Here is a 23,986-nt window from a genome sequence, read left to right as displayed (position 1 = left end):
CTTCAAGATCCTGCGCCCGCCAAGACCTGTCCTTCGCTCCCAGTTCCCACCTGCCTCCCAGACAGGCATTCCTGGAGGCCTCCATCCCTCCCGGCCTCTCCAGAAGCCCTTCAGTGGACACTGAGGAAATCCTGGACAGCGCTTCCTGCTGTCAGGAACATCATCCCATGGATGTGGACAGCACTGGCACGTCCCAGAGCATTGACACGGCCAGGGAAAGCTGGGAAGCAGAAACGGGAGCCCAGCTGGAGCCAGAGAAGCCTTCCCAGGAGCAGGTGGCAGAGCCGCAAGTGTCCTGCAACCACCAGTGTTACCTCAGGCCTCCCAGGACGCTGTGCCTGAGCCAGCTGAGGACAACCTGAGCTCGGTGCCACAGATGGTCCCCAGGAGACCATGCAGGTTCCGTGGTCTCCAGGAGGCTAGGCCGAGACGGCCCCCGGAGCCCAGGCAGGTGGTCACAATCCTAGGAGAGCCCTTCTGGGATAAGTGTGAAATAAAGTAGGATTCCCCCAAACAGCTGTCTGAGTGTCCCTGCGGGGAGAAGGCTCCTGTCTTGCCAGCAACTGGCTCAGTGCTGGGTTTGGCTTCAGGCTGAGAATGCTGTGAAATTCTGGACTACTTGGTTTGGTTAAAAGTCCTGTTACTCCTCTGGGGCTGAACAAGTATCGGTTGCAAGCCTCACAGGTATTTTTTCCAAGTGCACTCGGTTGTACAGCCCTTTCGAATTCTCCTGGTAGGAGTAGGACAGTAGCTGACAGGTGTCGGAGCTGACCTACGCGTTGCAGGTTTCCGTGCCGGTGTGCCCGAACACTCCGAACCCGCCGACCCCGTTTTGCCGAGGGGCCGGAATTGGACGGCGCATGCGCGACAAGGGGCGGGACGGCCCCGGGGCCTTGGCGCAGTCGGCGTTCCGTGTGATCTGCGCATGCGCAGAACGCAGCCTGACGCAAGGCCGCTGCAATCGCTGTGCGCTTTATCCTGTCCGACCTTGAGTGCACAGCCTCCGCAGGACCAGGGCTGTCGTCTACTGCGCCGGTGTTTGCTGCGCCGCCTCGCTGCCTTTTTCCTGCCCCGGAGAGCGTCTGGCTGTAGAGCGAGCTCTCTGTCGGTATCGGGAAGCCAGCGTGCAGCTGCGCCGCCGGTGCGGGCGTCCGTGCGGAACGCTGAAAGCGAGCGGCGGGATCAGGCATTATTGGGACAGCCTGCGGCGGGGGTCCTTCGGCGCGTCTCGGCCCCCCCGCGGCCCACGTGGGTGGAGGTTTCCAGAAGAGCCGCGGCCCCGCGCGCCCCGACCGCCGCCGCCGCCATGCTGAGCGCGAGCCGCCTGCCGCTCCTGCTGCCGCGCGCCGCGCCCGCGCCGCCCACGCGGCCCGCGCAGGTCAGTTCCCTGAGGGAGCGGGGGGACGTGTTCCGCCGCACACACACCGGGGAGGACACCGCGGGCCGTGAGGGGCCTTCCGCCGCACACACACCGGGGAGGACACCGCGGGCCGTGAGGGGCCTTCCGCCGCACACACACCGGGGAGGACACCGCGGGCCGTGAGGGGCCTTCCGCCGCACACACACCGGGGAGGACACTGCGGGCCGTGAAGCCCGGAGCGTTCTGGGGGAGGGACACTGCCGGGCTGTGGGGGTGGCGAAGGGCGCTGCCCGCGGGCGAGTCGGGGTCCGGGCCGCGGTTCCTCAGCGCTCAGATTTTTTTAAGAGAAGACTGATGTGGGTGCGGGGCGATGCGGTCCTGGGGGATGTAGAGGAGCCTGTTTTAGGTGTTTGAGTCTGTTTTGTATTAAGGAGGTTTGTAGTAAGATAGCTTGATTGCTCACCCTCCGTGTGATGGTGGCCGCGGGGATCAGGCTGGCGAGGGCACGTGGAGGCGATTTAGGGACAGGCGGGGACCGCAAATCCCTGCGCGCTGTGCTGGCCCTGCTTTATCACAGCCTGAGCCATCCATGCGCTGTGCTTCGGCCTTACGGCTTTTAATATCAGCAAAATAGCCATGGCTCGGTCCCCTTCGCCTTAAGATACCTAGTTATGGGCTTGTTCTTGGTCAGAAAGAGAGAGAATGCTTCCCGAACTCATGAGGATGCTGCTTTGCACGTGCTGAGGGGCGGCCAAGCTGGGCCGTATCTGGAGTTGTGCAGCAAAATCTCGGTTGCAGGTTCCTCAAGGGATGCAGTGGGGCATTTGTTGCTGACCAGGCACGGAGCTCTGAGAAACTGGGTTAATGTTTATCTGCTGCTGCCCGTGGAGCACAGAAAGTTCAGTATTGACTTATTGAGATGTCTTTTGCACAGATTAACCAGTATGAGGGAAATACCTCGGTTCTGGTCATAGAAATTAGGGTTATGGCAGATTAATTAGTGCAGTAACTGAGGGGAGGAGGCTTTTCTGTCAGTCTGAGTTTTGCGCAAGTTCTTAATTTTTCTTTGCAGTTAAGTTTTAAAAGAGAGTGGTATATTCTGTAGTAGGACAGTGTTGCTTCAGACATTGTCTGCTTCTGAAAGCCTTGGTTTGAGAAACTCTTGATGTTTTAAACTGAATTTTCATTAGTGTGTTTCTGTTTTACAGACATTTTGGAATGGGCTCAGCCAAAATGTTCTCAGAGCAGCATCCAGCAGGAAATATGCGTAAGTGTTCCTTGAGTGGTTGTGTTTGGCTGTTGGTGTTTATATTTTTTCTCTTCCTGATCCTAGAAATGATTATTTGAGCCAGGGATTGGGTAACAGAGCCAAACCAGCAGAATAAAACTGGAACCTCTGTCCGCAACTTTTCTAAGGCTATTTCTTTATTTCTCGTTTCTCTCCAGGGGAGCTTTGAGAGTTGCTTTTCATTGCTGCTCCCCACACCAGCAGTGCCCACAAAACTTGGATTTTGCTGAGATTTGTTTGGTTAAAATCAACCAAACAAAAAGTAATCCTAACACCGATGGAACAAATTGTTTTAGACTGACATGAAATGAGTGATACCTGGATCCATTCCCCTGCAGATAAAGTTCATTTTAAACATGCATTTGAATCACTCATTTTCCTTGCTGCAGGATAATGGGAGAAGGGAGCAGTTGCTTGTGTGACTTACTCAGATGTTTGTGTCTGATGCTGATTCAGGCCCTGGGCTGGGAAAATCTGTTTCTGTTGGGAGAGCTGGGTCTGTCTGCTACAGCTGAGCGTTCCAAACTCACTGTTTTGTTTTTGGAGCTGGAGTTAGAGCCCCTGGCAGCCTGAGCACAGAGAAGGTGACATTCCTGGAAATAAACACAGTCCTGCTCTGCTGTGGAATGCCTTCTCCATCCCAGAACGTGGCTTTGTAAGCAAAGCTGTGCATAGGTGGTTCTCTGAGCCTCAGAAGGGGTTATGCACTCTTCCCAGAGAGGAGGAGGGGGTTCAAATTTGTCTTGTGTGATAACCACTCCCATTTTTTTAGGATTAAATTCACCTCTTGGTCCTGAGGATCAGGAAGGTGGTTTGCTTTGGCTCTGGCCCAGAGCACCCTGCATGGGCCAGGTGATTCACCACTGTGGATTCTTCTCCACATGCTAAGCAATGATAAATAAACAAATGGAATTTATTTGTTTTTTTAACTCCAGGTGAATGTTTTCAAACAGATTTGAGCACCAGGGTTGCCCAGATCAGCTGGGACTGCCCCTGGTTCCCATGAAATGTCCAAGGCCAGGTTGAACATTAGGACTTGGAGCAGCCTGGGATGGTGTCCCTGCCCACGGCAAGGGGGTGGCACTGGATGAGCTTTAAGGTCCCTTCCAACCCAAACCAGTCTGGGATTCTGTGATCAAAAGTAACCCAAAACAACTCCTATAGGACGAGTTGTCTTTAGGGACTGAGTTAGTTACAACTTTCTTTTATACCAGACTCTTAAGAGTTGTTGAGAAGATCTAAATAGATATATGTAGTAAAGACATCCTGGGGAAGAATAATATTTTATATGCTTATTTTAACAAGCTAGGGTTTACTTGTAAGTGGTTTGGTTCAGAACAGAGGCGTCAGCCTAAACTGTAGTGGAGGAGTCAGAGAACACCTGGATACAGCCTGGATTTGCTTCGATGATTCGTGGAAAATCACCTCGTCTTGTCTTTTAGACTGAACTGTGTTTTGCCATGTAATTATTTTGCTTTAATGGTAATTTTACTTTCCCCTGATGTGCTCTCCAGCTCAGAAGCCATCAAAGGTGCCGTTATTGGGATTGACCTGGGCACCACCAACTCCTGCGTGGCCGTTATGGAAGGGAAGCAAGCGAAAGTGAGTAAAACAGGAGTGTTGCACGTGGGGTGTCCCGAGGTGGGTGTGGGTGTCACAGGTCCCTGTGTCCCCAGGTGCTGGAGAACTCGGAGGGCGCCCGGACCACGCCGTCGGTGGTGGCGTTCACGGCGGACGGCGAGCGCCTGGTGGGGATGCCGGCCAAGCGCCAGGCGGTCACCAACCCCCACAACACCTTCTACGCCACCAAGCGCCTCATCGGCCGCCGCTTTGACGACTCCGAAGTGAAGAAGGACATGTGAGTCAGGGGACAGTGCCACTGCCAGCCCCAGGGCAGCAAACACCAGGGGGGCAGCACGACCCGCCCTGGGGGAAGCAGTTGTGCCCTCAGCTCTCAGGTTGCAGTGCTGCTGCCTGAGGGCCGGGCTGTGTTTAGCTGCATTCAGAGTTGATCACATTAAGGTTTCCAGAGAAGAAGAAAAAAGGCTTGTTGGTGCTTGCAGTGCAGACATCTCTAATTCTTGAGGGCGTTTGCAGTCAAAGTTATGTGATCCTACCTCAGACCTGTGATTAAATGAGGTGTCGGATTAAAGCAGCAGAGAACAATGCAGGGTGTAAGCTTTCTGCAGGGCTGGTGCATACACGAGTCCTGTCTGTGCATTTGATTACTTAATTCTCTTTTTTTGAGACCTTAAATAGGATGTAATACGTATTTTTCTGGCTTGTCTCAAACACTAGCCAATTTGGTATGTGTACATTATTTGTATTGTGTAAGTGTTGACAGCAGCAGTTTGTAACTTGTGGGACTCTGGATCTGCTGCTGGTGAGTTCAGTGTTCTTTGTTTAGAACTTACATGTGTTCATCTGCTGGTACTGATGGTAATGGGTTTGTACTGCTGCAGAAACTGAGTGTGAATTCTTGTGGTTTTCATGGTTTTCAGTAAGAACGTCCCGTTTAAGATTGTCCGTGCTTCCAATGGGGATGCCTGGGTGGAGGCTCATGGGAAGCTCTATTCCCCCAGCCAGATCGGGGCCTTTGTCCTCATGAAGATGAAGGAGACTGCAGGTTGGTACAACTTGTTCTTTGCAGTCTCTGTGCTTTATACATGGAGCTGCTGCAGCCAGAATAGTGCTTTTGTGGTACCAAACCCTTGCAGAGCAGGGCTGTGGATGAGGGAAGGGAGCAGGGTGGGCTTCTGGGAAACCTCAAAGAGTATCAGTGCCTGCCTCAGTCTTGGATCTTCAGCAAAATATCAGTGCTTTACTTAAAAGGTACTCGTACCAGAATTGGTTGCTGATTGAGTTGGTTCTAATTGAGTTCACACTTACTCAGAAGGGGGAGCTCCATTTCCTTGGAAGCTTCAGTCCTTGTGCCTCCCTGGCTGCAGCTCAGCACAGGCTGGGGCAGCCAGGCTTGGAGTGGCTTTGTTCCTCATCGGCTGCTGGGTATGTGGCATGTAGGGAGAGTTCAAGGGACCCTCTTGTTGGGCCCTAAGAGGTAATTAGCCAGTGGTGACTTCAAGTCTGCACTGGGGAAAGCATCCATTGGCCTGGAGAAATGTTCTTTTTCTCAATTCCTGAAGTGGTTTCTGGGGAAACTGAGTGGAGTACAGAGGGAACAGTCAGTAGTGCCTTCTGCACCCTCACTTTTGTCCAGTGAGTGTGAGGAGGGTAGGACTGAAGCTTCGTCCAAAGGTTATTTTATTTTCTGTGGTAGTAAAATACAAGCATGGGGTGTGTGAGCATCTAGAGGTGATAGATCTGACTTGCTTTGAGGGTGATGTACCTCTGCCTTTAGGAGGGATCTCCTCCTTAAAGGAGTGTTGGCTTTTGGCCTGGGTGCTGCATGACTTCAGCTGTGGCTTTGCAGGCAGCAGAGAGCAGTGAGGTGTGCAGGCTCTGTGTAAGGCTGCTGTGTAGCCGTGAGTCCTGTCTGTGCCTCCTCACTGCATCCTGCACATTTGTGTTTTTTAGCAAGTCTCAATGTGCATTTGATGACTTCCCTCTTTTTTGAGACCTTAGAATAGGGTGTAACATATCTTTGACTTACTGTCTCAAACACCTCTAAAGTTGTATAAAAATAATTAAATAATGTATACGTACATTGTACTGTCCAAGTGTTAGCAAGCAACAGCAGATTCTACAAATGGGATGAAAATTAGTAACTTCTAAGTGCATCACATGTAGAAAAATGGAGTGCAGTTTCAGTTGCATTCTAAAAAGACAAGCTTTCAGGTAAATTCATTACAGTGGCATCAAATCACTGATGGAATTGCAGAGGTGCATTGCTGTGCTGCCAGAAGTCTGCAAATTATTCTGTGTTTTGTGGAAGGGCTGGAATTCTGCACAGCTCCCTCTGCATCTTCGCAGAAAACAGCGAGCCTGTTATCTGTTAGTTAAGAGAAATAATTTCAAACTAGGTACTAATGGAGCAAGACTATTCACAAAAGCATGGAGTGATGGGACAGGCCGGGCTAGATTCAAGTTAAGAGAGAGTGGATTTAGGTTAGACATTAGGAGGAAGTTCTTCCTGTGAGGATGGTCAGGCCCTGGCACAGGGCACCCAGAGAAGCTGTGGCTGCCCCTGGATCCCTGGAAATATCTGAGGCCAGGTTGGTCATGGGGGCTTGGAGCAGCCTGGGACAGGGGCTTTAAGGTCCCTTCCCACCCATTGTGTGGTTCTGTGAGTGATAACTTGGTGTTTTTACAAGGGTAACTTTTGTTTTGTCTCCTTTTTCTTCCAGAAAATTACCTGGGACACGCAGCAAAGAACGCCGTGATCACAGTCCCTGCTTACTTCAACGATTCTCAGAGACAGGTACTCATCAAGCTGGGAGATTTTGGGGCTCATAAGTTGCATTCCGTTTCTCTCAGCAGTCAGCACTCTCCCTGTTCCTCCTCAGGCTACCAAGGACGCTGGGCAGATCGCTGGCTTGAACGTCCTCAGGGTGATTAATGAGCCCACAGCAGCTGCACTTGCCTATGGGCTGGACAAGTCTGAAGACAGAGTGTAAGTGCTTGTGCATAACACCAGCCTTCTGAAATGAACCTGCTGGGGTTTGCCTCCTCTGCTTCCTGGGAGCTCCAGGCACTGCTTGGAGTTCTGCCAAGATGGACTCAGAGCTGTGCCTGAGAGCTCTGTAATGTCACTTCTCTGCCAACCAACATTGTTAAAGAGAGTTCATAACTTGCAGCTACAACTTAATTATCCAACCTGAGTGTCAATTTAATTACCTTACCACTGGTGGGAGGGGTGGGTGTGGCTGAGGACAGCTGGGTGCCAGAGGTGCTGATGGGCAGCAGGGGAGCTGTGCTCAGCTGTGCCAGCTGTCCATGGCTTGCAGCTCCCCTGCCTGCATTCAGCTCTCTGTTGCTGTCAGGGGTGGTTACAGAAGTGCAGTCTTTTGTTAGACATTATTTCTGAGATAGTGATAGTGCTGGGAAAGCATCGCATTTTGAAAAAAAAAAAAAATCATGATAATTCTGGTGTCCTTGCTCTTGTTGTTGGATGTGAGAGTGTCTGGTTTTGGAGAGGCAAGAGCTGCCATCTCTGAAAAAAATGGGCAAGGTCAGGCTTTGTTTAGCACATCTTCCAGGGACTCCTACATGGACTCTGAGTGCTCAGGGGGTATGGACGCTTTGAGATTGTTCAATGCTGTCTTTAGAGAGGCTTTGAACTTGTGTGGGCAGCAGTGTGAGTTCTCATCTCTTGAGGAGAGGGAGTTCTGAGTCACTCACCTTTTGTCTAGAAAGTAACATTGTCCTGCCTCTCTTCCTGCAGCATTGCAGTCTACGACTTGGGTGGTGGTACTTTTGATATCTCTGTGTTGGAAATCCAGAAGGGAGTCTTTGAGGTGAAGTCCACCAATGGTGACACTTTCTTGGGTGGAGAAGATTTTGACCAGGCTTTGCTACAGTATATTGTGAAGGAGTTCAAGAGAGAGGTAAGGTGTCACTTGAGAGCACAGCCCTGTGTTATGCTGCTTTTCAATCTCACTTCTGTAGGAGAATGAAAATTCTCTTAAATTCTGAAGACTTGATTTGTTACCTCTGGCACAGCTGGAATTTAAGAGGATTAGACACTCTTTAGCCTGGCTTCCACTTCTTACACTTGTTTTCTTGAAGTGGAATATTCCTTTCCTGGAAGGTGTCTTCTTTATTCTACAGAATGGCAGGACTTCTGCCTTTTTGCTCTCTGGTGTAGCACGACTGTACACAGTCTGCTTACTTTTAAAAGTAAATATCTGTGATGTAACTGAATGTGACAGGGCAAATGCAAGCAAGGGTTACTGGGAGGGAGCTACAATTAATTCCAGCTCCTTTGCTAATTCAGTCCTGTCTTGTTCTCTGCTGCAGCAGCCTTTCCAAGCTTGTCTGTACCTCACTGCATGATCACTTGCAGGGCAGAGAGGGCTGGCAGATTGGGAATGCTGACTACCCCTGCCAGCAGGGAGGGAGCAGCACAGTGCACATGGCAATCTGCTCTAGAAGTAGCTTCTCAGTCAAGAGCTCTGAGAAGGTGAACTGCAGGGAAGTGACTCCTGAGCAGGTGCTGAGAGTCTGTTAACCCTGTTTTTGTCACTCAGACGGGAGTTGACCTGACTAAAGACAACATGGCCCTTCAGAGGGTGAGAGAAGCATCAGAGAAAGCCAAGTGTGAGCTTTCATCGTCGGTGCAGGTACGTGCCTGGATCCAGAGCATCCACTACAACCCTGCGAGACACTGAGTTCTGCGCTGGGTTTGTTTACAGAGCTCTCTGATGCTGTTTTTTCCTGTGTGTAACCCAGTGGCATCACTGGCACAGCAGGTCACTGAGCAGGGTGTGCTTTTAGAGCACAGGGAGCTGCTGGAAACTGAGTTGTTGGGTGCTGGATTTTGCCCTTTTTCTGGCACTACATCTTCTGATCTTGCTAGAGTTGTGATCTTGTTCCCAACCTGTTCTGTGCTCCAGAAGTTTGACAGGCATCAGGGAATTGAGCTAGTGCTGCTGGGTTACTGGAACCACTTACAGCTCTGTGCAAGCAGTTCCAAAACCTTGGTGCTACTCATTCCGCTCAAACAGCTAATTTGTGTAGTAATTCCTATACAGAATCTTGACTTATTTGCCTATAGACAAGTTGTCTGGACAATGGGCAGCAGCCACCCTCCCTCCTTTTTTCCATCAGCTTTGTATATTATTGCAGTCAAGCGTGTCTTTTATTCATTACTGAATAAGGAACTGGAGAAACAGCAAGTTGGGAGTGTAATAGTCCTGGCTAAGTGAAATTAAGGTCAATTATATAGTAATTGAAATGGGGACTCTGCCAAGTTCTAGGTTGTGAATAAGCATCTTTATTTTGTCTGATGGTGGTCTTTTTGCTGGCCAGTGGGGAGCTCATAGCAAGGAGCTGAGGGCAGTCACAATGGCTGCATAGTTCTGCCAGAGACATAGCAAGTTCTGTTTTATGAGTTCAAGAGCTGGCAAATGCAGTTTGTTCATACCAGGAAAAACTGAATTCCTTAACTCTTCAGCTGTGAACTGAAAACAACTTGCTTTTGGTCCCATTTTCCTCTAATACTTTTGACTGTGCTATGTATAAAGTGAGTGCACACCTCTAGTCAGCAGCATAACTTAAATTCTTCTGTAAACTTAATCTTTAGAGCTTAAAGTACTAATGTTTTAATTGCTTTGGATTGTAGTGTCTCCTGATGTTAGCATGACTCAGCACTTAAATCAGATGATTTCAGTGTAAGATTTGCTTTAGAAATCTAGCATGTGACAAACAGCCATAAGAAATGGGGATTATTTCTTTTCTCTGATTAACTTTGTGTCAAAGGGTGGCTGAGTCGCTGTTGAACATGAGCTGTTGCCATTTAGAGAATAGCCAAGAGCGACAGAGATACCTTCAAGGAATTTACCTGGTATGGGATGTGAGTCAATTGGCAGAATCTTTGGAACTCTGCAGATGGGCTTTCTTCTTGGTTGTGCTGAAGGAACAGCATTAAGGCTGTCACTTTCAGTGTTTCTGCTCTCACTTCCTGGCTGTGACAAATAGTCTTGCTCAACAATGAAAGAGCTTGAAGTAACACAGTATTAAAATTGAGGCTTTAACAGTAGTGACCATGAGGTGTGGAACAAAATTGTCTTCTTTCTGAAATGTCAAGCATATAAGTGTGCCTGCTGCCACTTAAACTGGCCTGGAGGGTGAACAGGCACGCAGATTCCTCAGTAAAGGCTAAACAGAACCTGTAAGCTGATGTAGAGCCCATTACTCGTTTTCCCTGAGCCTGTTTCCTTGCTGCAGACTGACATCAACCTGCCCTACCTGACCATGGACGCCTCCGGACCAAAGCACTTGAATATGAAGCTGAGTCGGGCGCAGTTCGAGGGCATCGTGGCTGACCTGATCAAGAGGACGGTGGCGCCCTGCCAGAAAGCCATGCAGGATGCTGAAGTCAGCAAGAGTGACATTGGGGAAGTCATCCTCGTCGGTGGCATGACCAGAATGCCAAAGGTATGAGCTCAGGGCCTGTTCAGACAGGGCTGGCACAGCTGCCCTGTGCTTGCTGTTCGGGGGATTGGAACAGAGGAGCTGGGAGTGCTCAGAGCAGACACGGTGTGAGGATCCCGTGGGAGCACTGCCCGGGACCTCTCGTTCTGTTTGCTTAGTTCAGCTGGGCCCTGGGGGCTGGAGAGGAGTTGCACTTTGTGGAGTCCCGGAGGATGTGCTGGGAGGTGAAAGTCCAGCTGCCTCCTGACGTTCTGCTGTGCACTGGACACAAGCAGCATTGCTGAGAAGTATGGGGCATTGCCTGTTGTTGAGGACTTAGTGTCGTAAAGATACGTATCAGTGACAGTCACTTGTCAGCAGTCGGTGCCTTCCAAGGGGTTTCCAGCTTGTCCAGCTGTGAAGAACCTGCATGAGCGGAACCTCTCTGGTACCTGCTGGTTGTGTGTAATCAGAGCTACCTATACCTATATCTCCCAGACACTCCTTATATAAAGCCTGGCCTTTACATTCTGTGGAGATAAGCACAGCAGGTAGCTCTAAAGCCTGCTGTGCTGACATGCACACTTTTGCAGATAAGTGCTGTCTGCAGGTGATTTACAGCTCCTCTTCCAGCCGTGCCTACTGCTGTTCCTCCATCCCAGAGCTCAACAGGGATGTTCACTGCTCCCTCCAGGGGTACAGCCTGGCCTTTCCTGGAGACTCCACCAAAATCTCACTCCAGAGGCATCACTCAGGCTTGGACTATTTATTGCTTTGTGATTTGAAGGTCCCCGCTAGGGCAGTAGTTGTGCATAGTCCTGCTTGGGGTGGATTTGAGGTTTGGTTGGTTGGGTTTTTCCTCCCTGTATTAATGAGCCTGGATGCTGGTGTGATACTAGTGTGAGCTGAAGGTCACTCGGGCGGGGGAGCCAGAGCAGCAAGATAAACAGAAGCTCCTGCTCTGGCCAAAGCTCAGGTGGAGTAACTCTGCTGTATGTTCCCAAAGCCCTTGTTCTTCCAGCTGGATAAAGGAAAAATGGTGTGATTACCTGTGTATAAAGTGATGATAAACACAAAACCTTTTCCTGAAACATGAGGTATCCTTTAGGGGTGGAAGACAGAACTTAAATATTGATTTTTGTTTTTCCTTCTCTCTCTCATAACCCCCAGCATGTGTGGCTTTGAGCAGACAGAATGCTTTCCTGAGTACCTGTAGTTACAGCTCTGCCTCTGAAATTGGTGCCAGCCAAGCCTTCTCTTGGGTACCTTGTTCTGCTTTCTTCCCCCTGCTAGAATGTGGCTTCTCTGGAGCTCTCCCATGGCCAGTACTCCAGGAGATGGACCCTGGGTGGTTACAAGTATTGTTTTGTACTGTAAAATACAGCTCCAGAGGGAAAGACTTGCATTTAATTACATGTTTACACATTGAGTCCCTCTCTGTAATGAGCACTCTGGGCAGGAGTCTCCTGACTGCAGTGCACGGTTGGGTGTATGCTTCCAGCAATTTTCCAGGCACATCCCACTCACCTGTGCTGGCATACCCAGCATCTGTACTTGGAGAGGAGACCCAGCCCCACAGCCTTCCTTTGTAGGACAGAGAAGGGCAGTTCTGAGCTGTCCTCTGGGGCAGAGCCTCAGTGAATTCCTGGCTGGATGCTTCAGCAGGAAATCTGTTGGGATCAAGAGCACAGTCCTTGGGAATGGGCCGAGCAGTGCAGAGCTGACAGCAGAGCTCGGAGTGCTGGCAAAGTGCATCTCCTCTGCTGAAACAGCCCACAAAATAAAGAGTTGGAAAATACTGTTCTTTATACAATTCCCTTTTTTTTTTTCCCTTTACTGCACACAAACAGCATGAACTGTGCTGCTGGATTTTTTTACCTTCCCAGTGCTCCTCCACAGCTATACTGTCCTTGGCAGCTGTGTCTTGCTCAGTGTTGGCTTGCACAGTTCCCAGGGAGCAGTCCTTGACTCGCAGATAACCTGGAATGATCCCCTGGGAGTGTGGCTGGGCTATGTGAAGGCACTGATGGGAGCTGCCTTGCAGCTGGCGCACACAGCCTCTGGAGAAGGGGCTGGCTGTCTGGGCTGGAATGAGGGCATTCAGTGCTGTGCAGGAGAGTGGACGGTGAGGGAGTAGACACAGAGCTGAGGCTCACTGTTTCTGTCTCAGGCTTCCATGGCAGCATCAGCATAAGGACACCAAGCTAAGCCAAGGCTGCTGTGGCCATGATGGTTGCCTTATGGGTGAGCTGTGCTGTGTCTCCACTCAGGTGCAGCAGACTGTGCAGGAATTGTTTGGCCGTGCTCCAAGCAAAGCAGTCAATCCTGATGAGGCTGTGGCCATTGGAGCAGCTATCCAAGGTGGGGTGTTGGCTGGTGATGTGACAGATGTGCTGCTGCTGGATGTAACTCCCCTCTCCCTGGGCATTGAGACCCTAGGAGGTGTCTTCACAAAGCTAATCAACAGGAATACCACCATCCCCACTAAGAAGAGCCAGGTAAGAGTTGACTATGGATGGGTGGGACTTTGCTGGTGCTCTTAGACAACTCGGGAAAGGCCACCCAGAGCATCCCAGTGGATGGTTTTGCCTGTTCATCTGACAAGAGCAGTGGAGAAATTAGATTTAATGTCAGCCACTGAGTATCTCTGATTGTTGGTGTGCCCAAGAGGGGAGGGCAGTTGAGTTGATGATGCCAAGATATGCCAGGATATTTGTAACCTAGTGAGGGTTGTTGCAGTGTGTGTGTCATGATGTCAGTTGTCAACACATCACTCTGAAGGAGGATTGTGTGGAGCTGTTCTCGGACTGAGCACCACACCTGTGGGACAGCCCTTGCTTGGCTGAGTGCCTGGGAAGGGGTTATCTTTCCTCTGCATTGTAATGTCCTGGTGACTTGGGTGTGATCCTTTCCTTCCCTTGGCCTTGTCTGGGCCTGCTGCTGTGTGCTCTCTGATAACACCTGAGCTGTCTAAGGCATCAGCTGCAGCCTGCTGCTTCAGAGGAGATGTTCTGGGGTGTGGTGGCTGCCGTGGAACCTTCTGCTGCCATGGATGGCCAGTTTTTGTGGCCCCGAGTACAGGAGACAAGACAACTGTACAGGACAAGAGTGAGCTTGGCTCTTGCTAGCCTTGATGCCCTGGAGTTTCACCAGAGGAACATGAGAACACCCATTTCATGATTTTTCCCTTCCAAGTAGCTTCCTTTTATTCCTTGTTCAGTCAGCTTGTAACTGCAGATGTTTGTGTTTTAATTAGCTATACAGTAACTTCTTGTTCCTATTTCATAGGTGTTTTCTACAGCTGCTGATGGGCAAACACAAGTTGAGATCAAAGTGTGCCAGGGAGAGAGAGAGATGGCCAGTGACAACAAACTGCTTGGCCAGTTCACATTGGTACGTTGGCTTCTCTATTCCTGCCCTTGGAGTTGACCCTCTTGGTGACACTCGTCATTTCAGCTGCCCCCTGAAGGGAGTGTTGAGGGGGAGTCATCTCCCAGAAGTCATCTGACCGCTTTGTAGTACAAAAAGCAGCCTCCAGAGGCACGGCCTGGCCCTGGGACAGCTTTTCTGTGGCTGAGGACCAACCAGCTGGCATTGAAGATGGAGCTCAGCATTTCTGAGCACTCCCATGTGTCACTGGGGCTACTGCAGCTTTGGGGTCTGGTCACCAGGAAGGGCTCTCTGGGTATAAAAACACCTGTGAATATCAATCTGAATGCTGACCTCTCCTCTGGTGTAGCAAAGATGGAACTGGAGCAGCTCCAGGATATCTGCAGTCCCCAGGGAAGCCCATTCCAACCTAGTGAGACCCTGGGAGCAGAATCAGTGTGAACCAAGATACCCCAGGGTGTTAGTTTGTTGCTCTTTGGGATTGCAGTGCATGTGCCATGATGTTAAACTGTCAACACATCATTCTGAAGAATTGTGTGGAGACTTTGTGAACTGAGCCCACGCCCTGCTCCCTGAGCAACAGATGTGCTCCAAGATTGCTGGGAGCAGAGCAGGGCTGCTCAACCAGCTCCCTGAGCAAAATGGGTTTGGTCAGTGCTGGCAAAGTTTGGCACTGTTAAACTGTTCAAGTTTGTGTGAGCTTCTTAGGAAGAGCCCTGCAGAAAGGAAGGGCTTTGCCTTTCTTTTGTACTTTTGAAGGAAGCTGTGCTGCCTCTCACTGTCTTAAAATAGTTCCCCAGAGGTGGCCAGTGAAATTTGTGTTCAGAACAGAGGAAGTGGAGCATCCTGCCACAGCTATGGAAGAGGGGCTTGTGTGGCAAAAAAGTAGAACTTGTACCACCTTGGAACCAAACCTGGGGTTCTCTAGTGGTTTCTGTGCACTTACCCAGGGCAGAAACCTGCATCCTATTAAATCTGCCAAGATACCAGTGCACAATGTGATGCCAACAGGTACTTAAAGGTCTCAGCTCTGAGGGCTGGTTAGTGGCTCATTCAGTATCAGATCCCCAGGGCGATGTGCCCAGCCCTCGTCCCCTGAGCTCTGTCCCTGTGGGAGCTGATGACCAACTCCTGTCCTTCCTCAGGTTGGGATCCCTCCGGCACCGCGGGGAGTGCCCCAGATCGAGGTCACCTTCGACATCGACGCCAACGGCATCGTGCACGTGTCAGCCAAGGACAAGGGCACCGGGCGGGAGCAGCAGAGTGAGTGCCGTGGGCTGGACAGGGAGGGGAGCAGGGCTTGCTGAGGGTGACACTGAGTGACTCCACGGCGAATGGAGTTTGCTCCAGTGCTGCTTGGATGGCGTCCCACAGTCTGGAGTGGGGATGGAGTGTGCTTGGGTCACCCCTACTCTTCAGTCTTTTGCCAGTGCAGCGCAGATGGAGCTGAAGTCATCTGAGCCTGTGTCCCTCCTGGAAAGGAGAGTGGGGAAAGGGATAAGTGAGAGCTGAGCTGTTGGTTTGTTCTAGGGCACTAAAGCTTCTGTAAGCCTCTGCTCTCTCCAGTAACCTGCTGACAGAGGCTGCTGCCAGTGGATACTCTCCTTGCATGTTAGGCAGAGATGAGGCACCTGCCTATGCTGATGTCAAGGCAGCCCTCACTGGCAGGGTTTCACCACATTCTAATTGGTTTTGCCCTGTGATGGTCCTGCCTTAGTGTTGCCATTTGGAATAATTGCAGCAACACTTGTGCAGAATGTAGCTGTTGCCTGGGTTTCCTGCATGGATCAGCTGTGTCCCAGTGCCCAGGCGTTTGGCACACAGGGTGGCTCACTGAGGGCTCACTGGTATTAGTAGGCCATGCTCTGTCACCATGGTGTGTGAGGCAGTCACGTGTGCCCTGTGTTACCCTGAGGGGACAGAAATTGGGGTTTGGGAATGCAGCACCCTGCATGAGTTGTCCCTGAGCTGTGCTGCTGGGAGTGCTGTTCCTTTGGGAACACACAGGGATTGCTGTCTGTGAGCCTGGCTGCACGAAGGTGCCGGCTTTGGAGGGAGAATCAAATCAGGAAGATCTGACTTCAGGGCATATCATGTATAAATAGCTGAGCAGACCCAGCCCTGTGCCAAAACCCTGTTTGTTTGTAATTATTGCATTATAAAGGTCTGGAGATTGGGATATTTTGAAGCAGCAGGTTTTCCCTGTAACCACCTTGTTAATTTTCTCGTGCTTAGGCTGGAAGTGTCTCTGGCTGGCAGGAGGCTCAGGAAGTTCAAGCTGTCAGTGTATTCTGCTCTGTGGTGCAGTGAAATGTTTGCCCTATGCGCTAATGTAATTAATGACACAGTCGACAGTTTCTAAAGCTCTGTGGTGGGTTCAGGAGATCAATTTAAAGCATTTACAGATTCCCCTGACAGAAAATAAAACTCTTCCCCCTTACAACAGGAAGCCCCTATCCTGCCCTTCAGCTGTTTCTTGGAGACAACCCTTGAGCAGTGAAATGCTCCAGTTAGCAGAAGTATTAACTGTGCACAGCTGGAAGGTGTGTACTGCTTTTAATCACACTGCTTGGCCTTTCAGCAGCAGTTTGGCACCAAAACCACCCTGCTTGTTACTTGGATTTCCTTGGGGATCTTGGATGTGTGGCAGCCTTCTACGGCTGAGTAAAAAGCTCCTGGTGACAGGCAACCAGAATTACTTTTAGCTGCCTTACCTGTAGGTAGATGTCCTAATTACAAAGCTGAATTGCTCTTCCCACGTCTTACCCAAAGTACACTTCCATACTTGTGTCTTTGTGCAGGGTTTTGTACCATTGACAAATATTCCACAGAAAAGTTCCTTTAAATGGTGATTGTAGCATGCACTTTTATGGGCATTGAGATATGTTGGATATTGGTACTCTTGCAATGAAATTAGACTAATTCCTGCACTAAAGCCTGTATCTAGACTATGCTTTTTGACACTAATAGAGGGAAAAGACCAAGGAGGTTCCCTCGGACGTGTAAGAGCCTGCCCATAGAATCATGCTCCATTTCCTTATTAAGGGCAATGTGAGGAGCTGGGTGGGGAATGTTGTTTTACCCTGCCACCAAGCCTGGGCTGTTTTCCAGCAGGGAAAGGAATCTTTGGTGAAACCATTCATTCTCTTTGGATTTTTTTGTTGAGTTTTTGCTGGAGGGTTTGTTTGAGGGATTTTAGTTTTGATTTTGTTAGTTCTGTGGTTCTAATCTGGGATGCTCCTTTGGTTTGAGAGCTTTGGTACACTCTCATTTTCCAGGAGGATTAACTGAAGACTGGCCAGAGTGACTTGCAGACCAGCACTCGGGGAGTGTGTGGCAGAGCTGGGGAGCGGCAGAGCTGGGGAGCTGCAGATCCAGGAGATGAGGCTTTTACCTTGCCAGCAGCATCAGTGACTCTTTAAAGAGTCACAGTCTTTCTCCTGGCCACAGGGCCTCCCTGGGTGCAGGGTCTCTGAGCAAGGCTGCTGCTGTTAGGCTAGGGAATAATCCTGTCCTCAAAGGTGAGAGCAGATCCTTTATTCATGTTCTTCTCTGCTGCAGTTGTTATCCAGTCCTCTGGCGGCCTCAGTAAAGATGAAATTGAGAACATGGTGAAGAACGCAGAGAAATACGCGGAGGAGGACAGGCGGAGAAAGGTAACGGAGGGTTACGGGACCTTCAGGGAGCAGAGGACCTGCTGCTTTTACACTCTGTGCTTTGAGCTGTGCACCCCGGGGTGGCTCTGGGCTCTGCTCTGTGAGCTCTTACCCAAGTCTCTGCTCCTTTCTTTATTCAGTTGACACTCCCGGGTTGCAGGAAGGTGTTTGCAGAGGCGTTTGGGTCTTGGGGTTGGGTACCTTGCCCTGTGTGAGTACACTTTCCTGCTCCCTGAGGAATTTCTGGGACATGGAGGCAGCAGTGAGCAAACCCACCTGCCTGCTGCTCATAGCAAATAGTTTTGCAGCTCTGGTGAGGGTTTTTGTCATCACTGCTCTCCACTGTCCCCCTTGGCTGTGCATTTTGCTCCTGAAATGCTGTGTCGATGTGGGCAGTGCTGGCCTCAGTGCAGGTGAAGCCAGGAGATGGATGAACCCTCACTGGCCTTGTTGAGGAAGGACTGGCGCTTGCCATGGAGGAGTGACTGAACCTGTGATACACACAGGATTAATGGTTGGAACTGACTGGTTTAATGAGGGTAGCACTAACGAATTATGCAACTAAACGTAGAGCATTGATTTTTAAGCAGACACAGCACAAGCTGACTCTGGGATGTGACACCAGCATATGTTTAGTGATTGCTGAAACTGGCACATGGCATTTATGCACTTTGTGTCCTTAAGTCTGCAGGAGCCTGGCTCAGGTGTCTGGGCAGTGCTGTAAATCTTGGCCCCAGTAGGGAAGGGGTCAGAAGAAGACTGAAGGGTAGAAGGCATGGAATAAATCCCCAGCAAGTAGCAGTGCCTGGCCTCAGAACCTCTAAAGCCACAAAGCAGTGGCTGATGGGCATTTGTAGGTTAGCTGGAGAACCTTCGAAGACCTTGCTCTGAAAGTCCCACTGTCTGAATAACCTCATCATTGCCATGGAGTGAAGGGGGAGGTCTGGCATCCAAAGAGGCTGGACTGAAAACTCTCCTCCTGCCTTATTTTGGATCTTAAATTTCTGGATAAGTTCCTTTCTGTTTTAATCCTGAAGTGGGACTCATCCCTGTCCAGTGAACTCACAGAGCAAGGGGCTCAGGTTATTTTAACTAACACTTCTCTTGACTGGACTTGTATAACTATAGTTTTCAAAATTGCCTCATTACACTTTTGTGATCCTGGTTTTACTGCCATGAAAGAATCAGGAATGCATAAATGGGAGTATTTGTAATAAGGGACCATGAGTAAAATCACCCAGCATTTGAGTTGTCTCTAGTGCTCCTATTACTGAAGAAACTTTAGGATATTCTCAAAAAGCTCTGCTGCTTTCCCAAGGAGCAGAGTGTGCTGTGCTGTCCCTGAGGTGTCTGTCCTTTCCCATGTGCCAGCAATGGTGGTGCATTGGTCACTTGTAGTTCAGGAGAGTGACTGTGAGTGCAAGCCTGAGGGCTGGCTGACACAGACTCCTCTCAGGGCCCTGTGGGGCCACGGTGCACCTAGAAATGGTTTGCCTGCGTTTCTTCTTGCCCTGGTGCCATTAAAGAAGGACCCTGGGAGGGAACTTGAGTGGCGCTTGGCAGTTTTGGGGCATGAAGTGTCACCATTTGTGTCACCACTGTGGGCAGCAGCCCTGACGAGCTCTGTCCCCCAGGAACGTGTTGAGGCTGTGAACATGGCCGAGGGCATCATCCACGACACGGAGTCCAAGATGGAAGAGTTCAAGGATCAGCTGCCAGCAGATGAGGTAGGTGGTTCCTGATCCTGGAGTGCCACAGCACATAAAATTCCTCACAAAGTCATTGCTCACATTCCCGCTTAACTCCCAGCTGGCTCTGGCCAGTGGCTCCAGATCTGGTCGTGTTTCCATGCTGGGTGGAGGTGGCACAGCCCTGCACCTCTGGCTGTGGCACTCAGTGGGAGGGGTGAGTGTGGCTGAGGGGAGGATGGACAGCCATCCTTAGGGGAACAGAGTTTGGGTGCTGGCAAATAACCTATGGCAGAGTGTGAGATTAGTGTCACTGAGGCTCTGAGTGCCTGGGGAGTTGCTGATGACAGGTTTCTGACAGAGCTATGTCCTTGGCATGGCCTTGCAGTGCTGTGATAAGGACTCTGCTGTGTCTGGCTCCTCAGAGTGGGGCTTTGCTCCAAGGCTGGAGATTGTGGAGAGTGCCTGCCCTTGTTAGCACAGGGACAGAGGCAGAGCTGCTGTGCTCTCCTGCACAACACCCAAGAATCTGGGGGCAATGAAAATCAGCGTCCACTTAACCCAAATTTTTCTCTCTTAGAAATGATACGGGTATTTAATATCCAGAACTGCTTTTCACACCGCTCTAATGTGGTGCTTTGTGAATTTCAAAAGCCAAGTTTAGAAGAGTGTGCCTAATTAGCAATTTAACAACTCTGGGAAGCAGAATTAAAGGGCTCATGGGTGCTCTGAGGTGTATGAAGGAATTTGATTACAGTCTGTAGCCGCCTCTGGTCAGTTAAAGGCTGTTTCTCTGCCAGCAGATGGGGACAGGACAAGGGGCAGCGGTTTTTAAGTGCCAGAGGGCAGGATTAGATTGGATACTGGGAGGGAATCCTTCCCTGGGGTTGGGAGGATGAGCTGTGGGAGGCCCTGGCACAGGGTGCCCAGAGAAGCTGTGGCTGCCCCTGGATTGCTGGCAGTGTCCAAGGCCAGGTTAGACGACAAGGCTTAGAACAACTTGGTTGAGTGGCCATGGCAGGGGTAGAATGAGATGATCTTTAAGGTCCCTTCCACCCATACCTTTCTGTGATTCCATGATACTGGCTGGCTCTTTGGAATGATGTGAGAGAGTTTCCTCTCACGGGAGCGTGGAGCCAAAATCCCTGTTCCCTGCAGGGACTGTTCCCAGTGGCTTCCCTGGGGAGGTGGGGGCAGCCTGTGCTGGCTGGCTGCCCATGGCGGCTGTCACTCCCTGTCCCGTGGTGTGTCACAGAGCTGTGCCCATGTCTGTGAGCCCTGCTGGCACAGCCGTGTGCAGGAGCCCTCCCCAGCAGCCTGCTGGGGAAGGAGGCAGTGCCAGCCTGTGCAGGGGCTGACAGATGGCTCTGAGCCAGGCTGAGCCTGTGCTGTTGGTTTGTTCTGAGCTCCGCAGGCAGCACAGGGACTGACCAGGGCGGGAGCAGCCCTGCTCGCCAGCTCCCCGGCAGGGCCTTAAATAACCATGGAGACTGGCTGGCTGTGCCCTGCCATGGTGTGGCTGTGCCAGGTGAGCTGTGCCAGGCACAGAGCACGGCCTTGGCCAGCTGTCAGGCCCTGCAGGGCTCTGTCCTTGGCACCTCTGCCCAGACAGCAAACAGGGTCCCATTAATGCCAACTGGGACACTGTTAGTGAAGTGGACAGGTGCCCACTGGGAACTGGGCACAGTCCTAAGGCCCTGCAGACTCACTTTGAGGCTTTACTTCATGGTTTCTGGCACAAAAAGGTAGTTGTGCTGGGGCCAGCAGGTGGTGAAATGACAGATGGAGATTAACAATGAAACAAGTGCAGCATTTCACGTTTATGTCTTTTTTGCAGTGCAACAAATTAAAGGAAGAAATTGCTAAAATGAGAGAACTTCTGGCTCGTAAAGATAGTGAAACAGGAGAGAACATCAGGCAGGCAGCAACCAGCCTGCAACAGGCTTCCCTGAAACTCTTTGAAATGGCATACAAGAAGGTAGGTGCATGGCCAGTTCACTTTCAGTGCCCTCCGATGGGGAGAGGGGAGTCAGGACACGGAACTTGGGTAAGAGCTGGGCTGGGAGGGAGTCAGGACCCTGAACACTTGGGTGGGAGGTGGTGCTGAGCCTCTGCAGCTCCCTCTGAGTGACACTGGCTGAAGGGGCAGCTGTGGAAGGTCAGGGAGAGTTGAAGGCCTGAAATCCTGGCCATGTTTCCAGGCTGGGTTGTGTTACTGTACAGCATTCCGTGGGAAAGGGGAAACTCCGGGTAAGGAGCATCCAGAAGAGCAAGGAGAGGGCTTTCCTCTCAAGTGCATGGAGTGCCTGATGGAGTAAAGTAACTCCTGAACTTACTTAAGGGTGATTGTAAAATCTGATTCCTGTCCAGTCTTCCTAAAGCCACGGTAAAGGCCATTGGGATTTCCTTCTCCACCTCCTTCCCCGTGGAAGGCCCTCCCACCCTCTGGCACCTGTCCAGGGAGGTGTCCCAGCATGGCAGTGGCACAGTGCATAGGTGACCTTGGTACTGAGTTGTCCTTACTGGGGTCAGCTGCTTTCCTGATGTCAAACCAAACCTTCAGTGCTGCAGTGTCAACCTGCTACATCCCATAGGAAAGGGAATAATGGGAAGATTGTTTCCTCCCTCTCAGAGCTCAGACAGAGATGAAGATTTCCCTACTCAGTGGACATTGCTTGTTGCACTGAAGGAGAGTTCTGCAGGCTGGAGTTGAGCTGAGCAGCCAGCTAGGGAAAAAATGGCCAGGAGGAGCGGTTTGTTGTTACCACAAGTAACAAACCTGTTTGTTCACAGATGGCCTCGGAGCGAGAGGGTTCTGGAAGTCCAGGAGATCAGAAGGAAGAGAAGCAATAAGGAGTCTCTGTCTTGCCTTGACGAGAGAATGATGAAGAGGTCGATTTTCTTGATGCTTGGGAGAGAAGGGACCTTCCTGAGCAGCAAGGGGCAGAATTCAGACTTACTGTGTTTTTGCAGTATTCTATATATAAAATTCTTCAATGTATAAACTTAGTGATGTGTCTGCTAGATAAATTGTCACTTGATAAAAGTTAATTCATGCCAGACAAAGTTACAAGTTTGGCCCTGGTGTGTTCCCCTGAGCACCTGGGACTGGCTGATCATTTAATACTTGACACAATGGTGTAGTAAATCTGAGATCCAAGCTTGGAAACCATGTCATGAAATTGGAGGGTGGAGATGGAAGCTGTCCAGGAATGGGGAGGAGAATAAGGCCTGCATGCCCCCTCCTTCTGGGAGCAGGTGAAGGCTTGTGAGCAGCAGGAGCAAGGCTGAGGACTTTGTTAGAGACCATTTAGCCCTGAGCTAGGCTGGTGCCTTTGTTCTGAAGGAAAGGGGCTACTGCAAACTTAGTTGTAACATTATTTCTTACAGAAGAGGCAGTGTGAAAGCTCAATACTTTGCTTGTCTGAGCCTTCTGCTCCATCCCGCGTCTGTTCTCTGCTTATGGTAAAACGATTTCCTTGATAATAAAACTGTTACTGGATCCATTCTGGATTTTTTTAAAATAAAAGCGGAAAAGTGTCCAACATGGAGTTCCTGGTCTCCTGGCCTTTGATGGAGAACACGAGCACTTGATTTCCTATGACAGCTGCAGAGGGAACAGCCAGGCAGCTGTAACTTCCTGGAATTTGTGCTTCATTCACAGACAAAAAAGAGGTTTCTGGTGTCAGGGTGAGGTTGTGCTCTTCTGAGAGTGGCAGTGCTGTTATTACAAGGTGCCCAAGTCCTGTTACTTGCAGTAGCCTCAGGCACTTTGGGTGGCTTGGGCTTAGCCTTACAAAACAGGCTCTAGGCTTGAGCAGCACTTGCCCACTGTTCTTCCAGCAGCCCAGCGTTCCAGGGAGGTGCATAAATATAGCTGTGTCCCCTTTTTCCCCATCTCTTACTCCGTGTCTCTTCGGCTAGAATGAAAACTAGACATGCAGCTGCTTTGTCCTGCCAGCTCAAGTATTAGGAGAGAGGAAAGTATGGCTTTTGTTCTGGTACTCAAGACAACTTTCACCCGGGGGACAGAGGTGGCCCAGAGTGTGAGCAGGCGTAGTCAGTGTGGGTTCATTAAAGGAAAGTCATGCCTGACCCACGTGATTGCCTCCCACAATGGAGCAACCCCTCGCTGGAGGAGGGGAGAGCACTGGATGTTGTCTCCTGGCTTCAGCAAGGCTCTGGCCCTTTCTCTGACGGAATCCTCATGGGCGGACCCGGGCAGTGTGGGCTGGATGAGGGGACAGTGGGACGGGCAGGGCCCTGGCTGAGTGACATAGCCCAGAGGCCTCTCGCGAACAGTCTCCCGCACTGTTCAGCCCTGGGCATTGATTTACTTGTCCATCCAAGACCTGAGTTAGGGGGGGACAGTGCGAGCTCTCCGGTGACACAAAGCCCCCAGGAGTGGCCTATTCCCCGGAGGGCGGCGTGCCCAGCCCTGACCAGTCGGTGCAGACAGGTTGTGGAGTGTCCCAGTGGCGTGCACGCCCTGCTGTTCCCCGGGACGGAGCTCCCGCCCGTCCCCTCAGTCCCCGCTCGGTGCCGGCCCCGCCCCGGCCCCGCCGCGCCTCGA

General features: G+C 50.8%; 1 protein-coding gene and 1 non-coding gene across 2 annotated transcripts; both read left to right on the top strand.

The window, feature by feature from the left end:
- Positions 1-910: 910 nt before the first annotated feature.
- On the top strand, positions 911-22,964 carry HSPA9 (heat shock protein family A (Hsp70) member 9). Its single transcript, XM_066328850.1, has 17 exons — positions 911-1,378; positions 2,569-2,627; positions 4,163-4,250; positions 4,325-4,506; positions 5,150-5,274; positions 6,953-7,026; positions 7,112-7,218; positions 7,990-8,152; positions 8,795-8,887; positions 10,494-10,703; positions 12,950-13,177; positions 13,968-14,072; positions 15,215-15,332; positions 17,631-17,725; positions 19,360-19,452; positions 21,251-21,391; positions 22,207-22,964. Exons 1-17 carry the CDS (start codon positions 926-928, stop codon positions 22,264-22,266), a joined length of 2,394 nt encoding a protein of 797 aa, XP_066184947.1. The 5' UTR covers positions 911-925; the 3' UTR covers positions 22,267-22,964.
- Positions 14,562-14,630, top strand: LOC136367775 (small nucleolar RNA SNORD63). The gene has a single exon (XR_010744733.1). It is a non-coding gene; the product is annotated as a small nucleolar RNA SNORD63 (small nucleolar RNA).
- Positions 22,965-23,986: the final 1,022 nt, after the last annotated feature.

The sequence above is a fragment of the Sylvia atricapilla genome, chromosome 14, assembly GCF_009819655.1.
Source record: "Sylvia atricapilla isolate bSylAtr1 chromosome 14, bSylAtr1.pri, whole genome shotgun sequence".
NCBI classification, from domain to species: domain Eukaryota; kingdom Metazoa; phylum Chordata; class Aves; order Passeriformes; family Sylviidae; genus Sylvia; species Sylvia atricapilla.
Note: the sequence above shows the minus strand (reverse complement) of the source record. Positions and strands in the feature narration are given on the sequence as shown.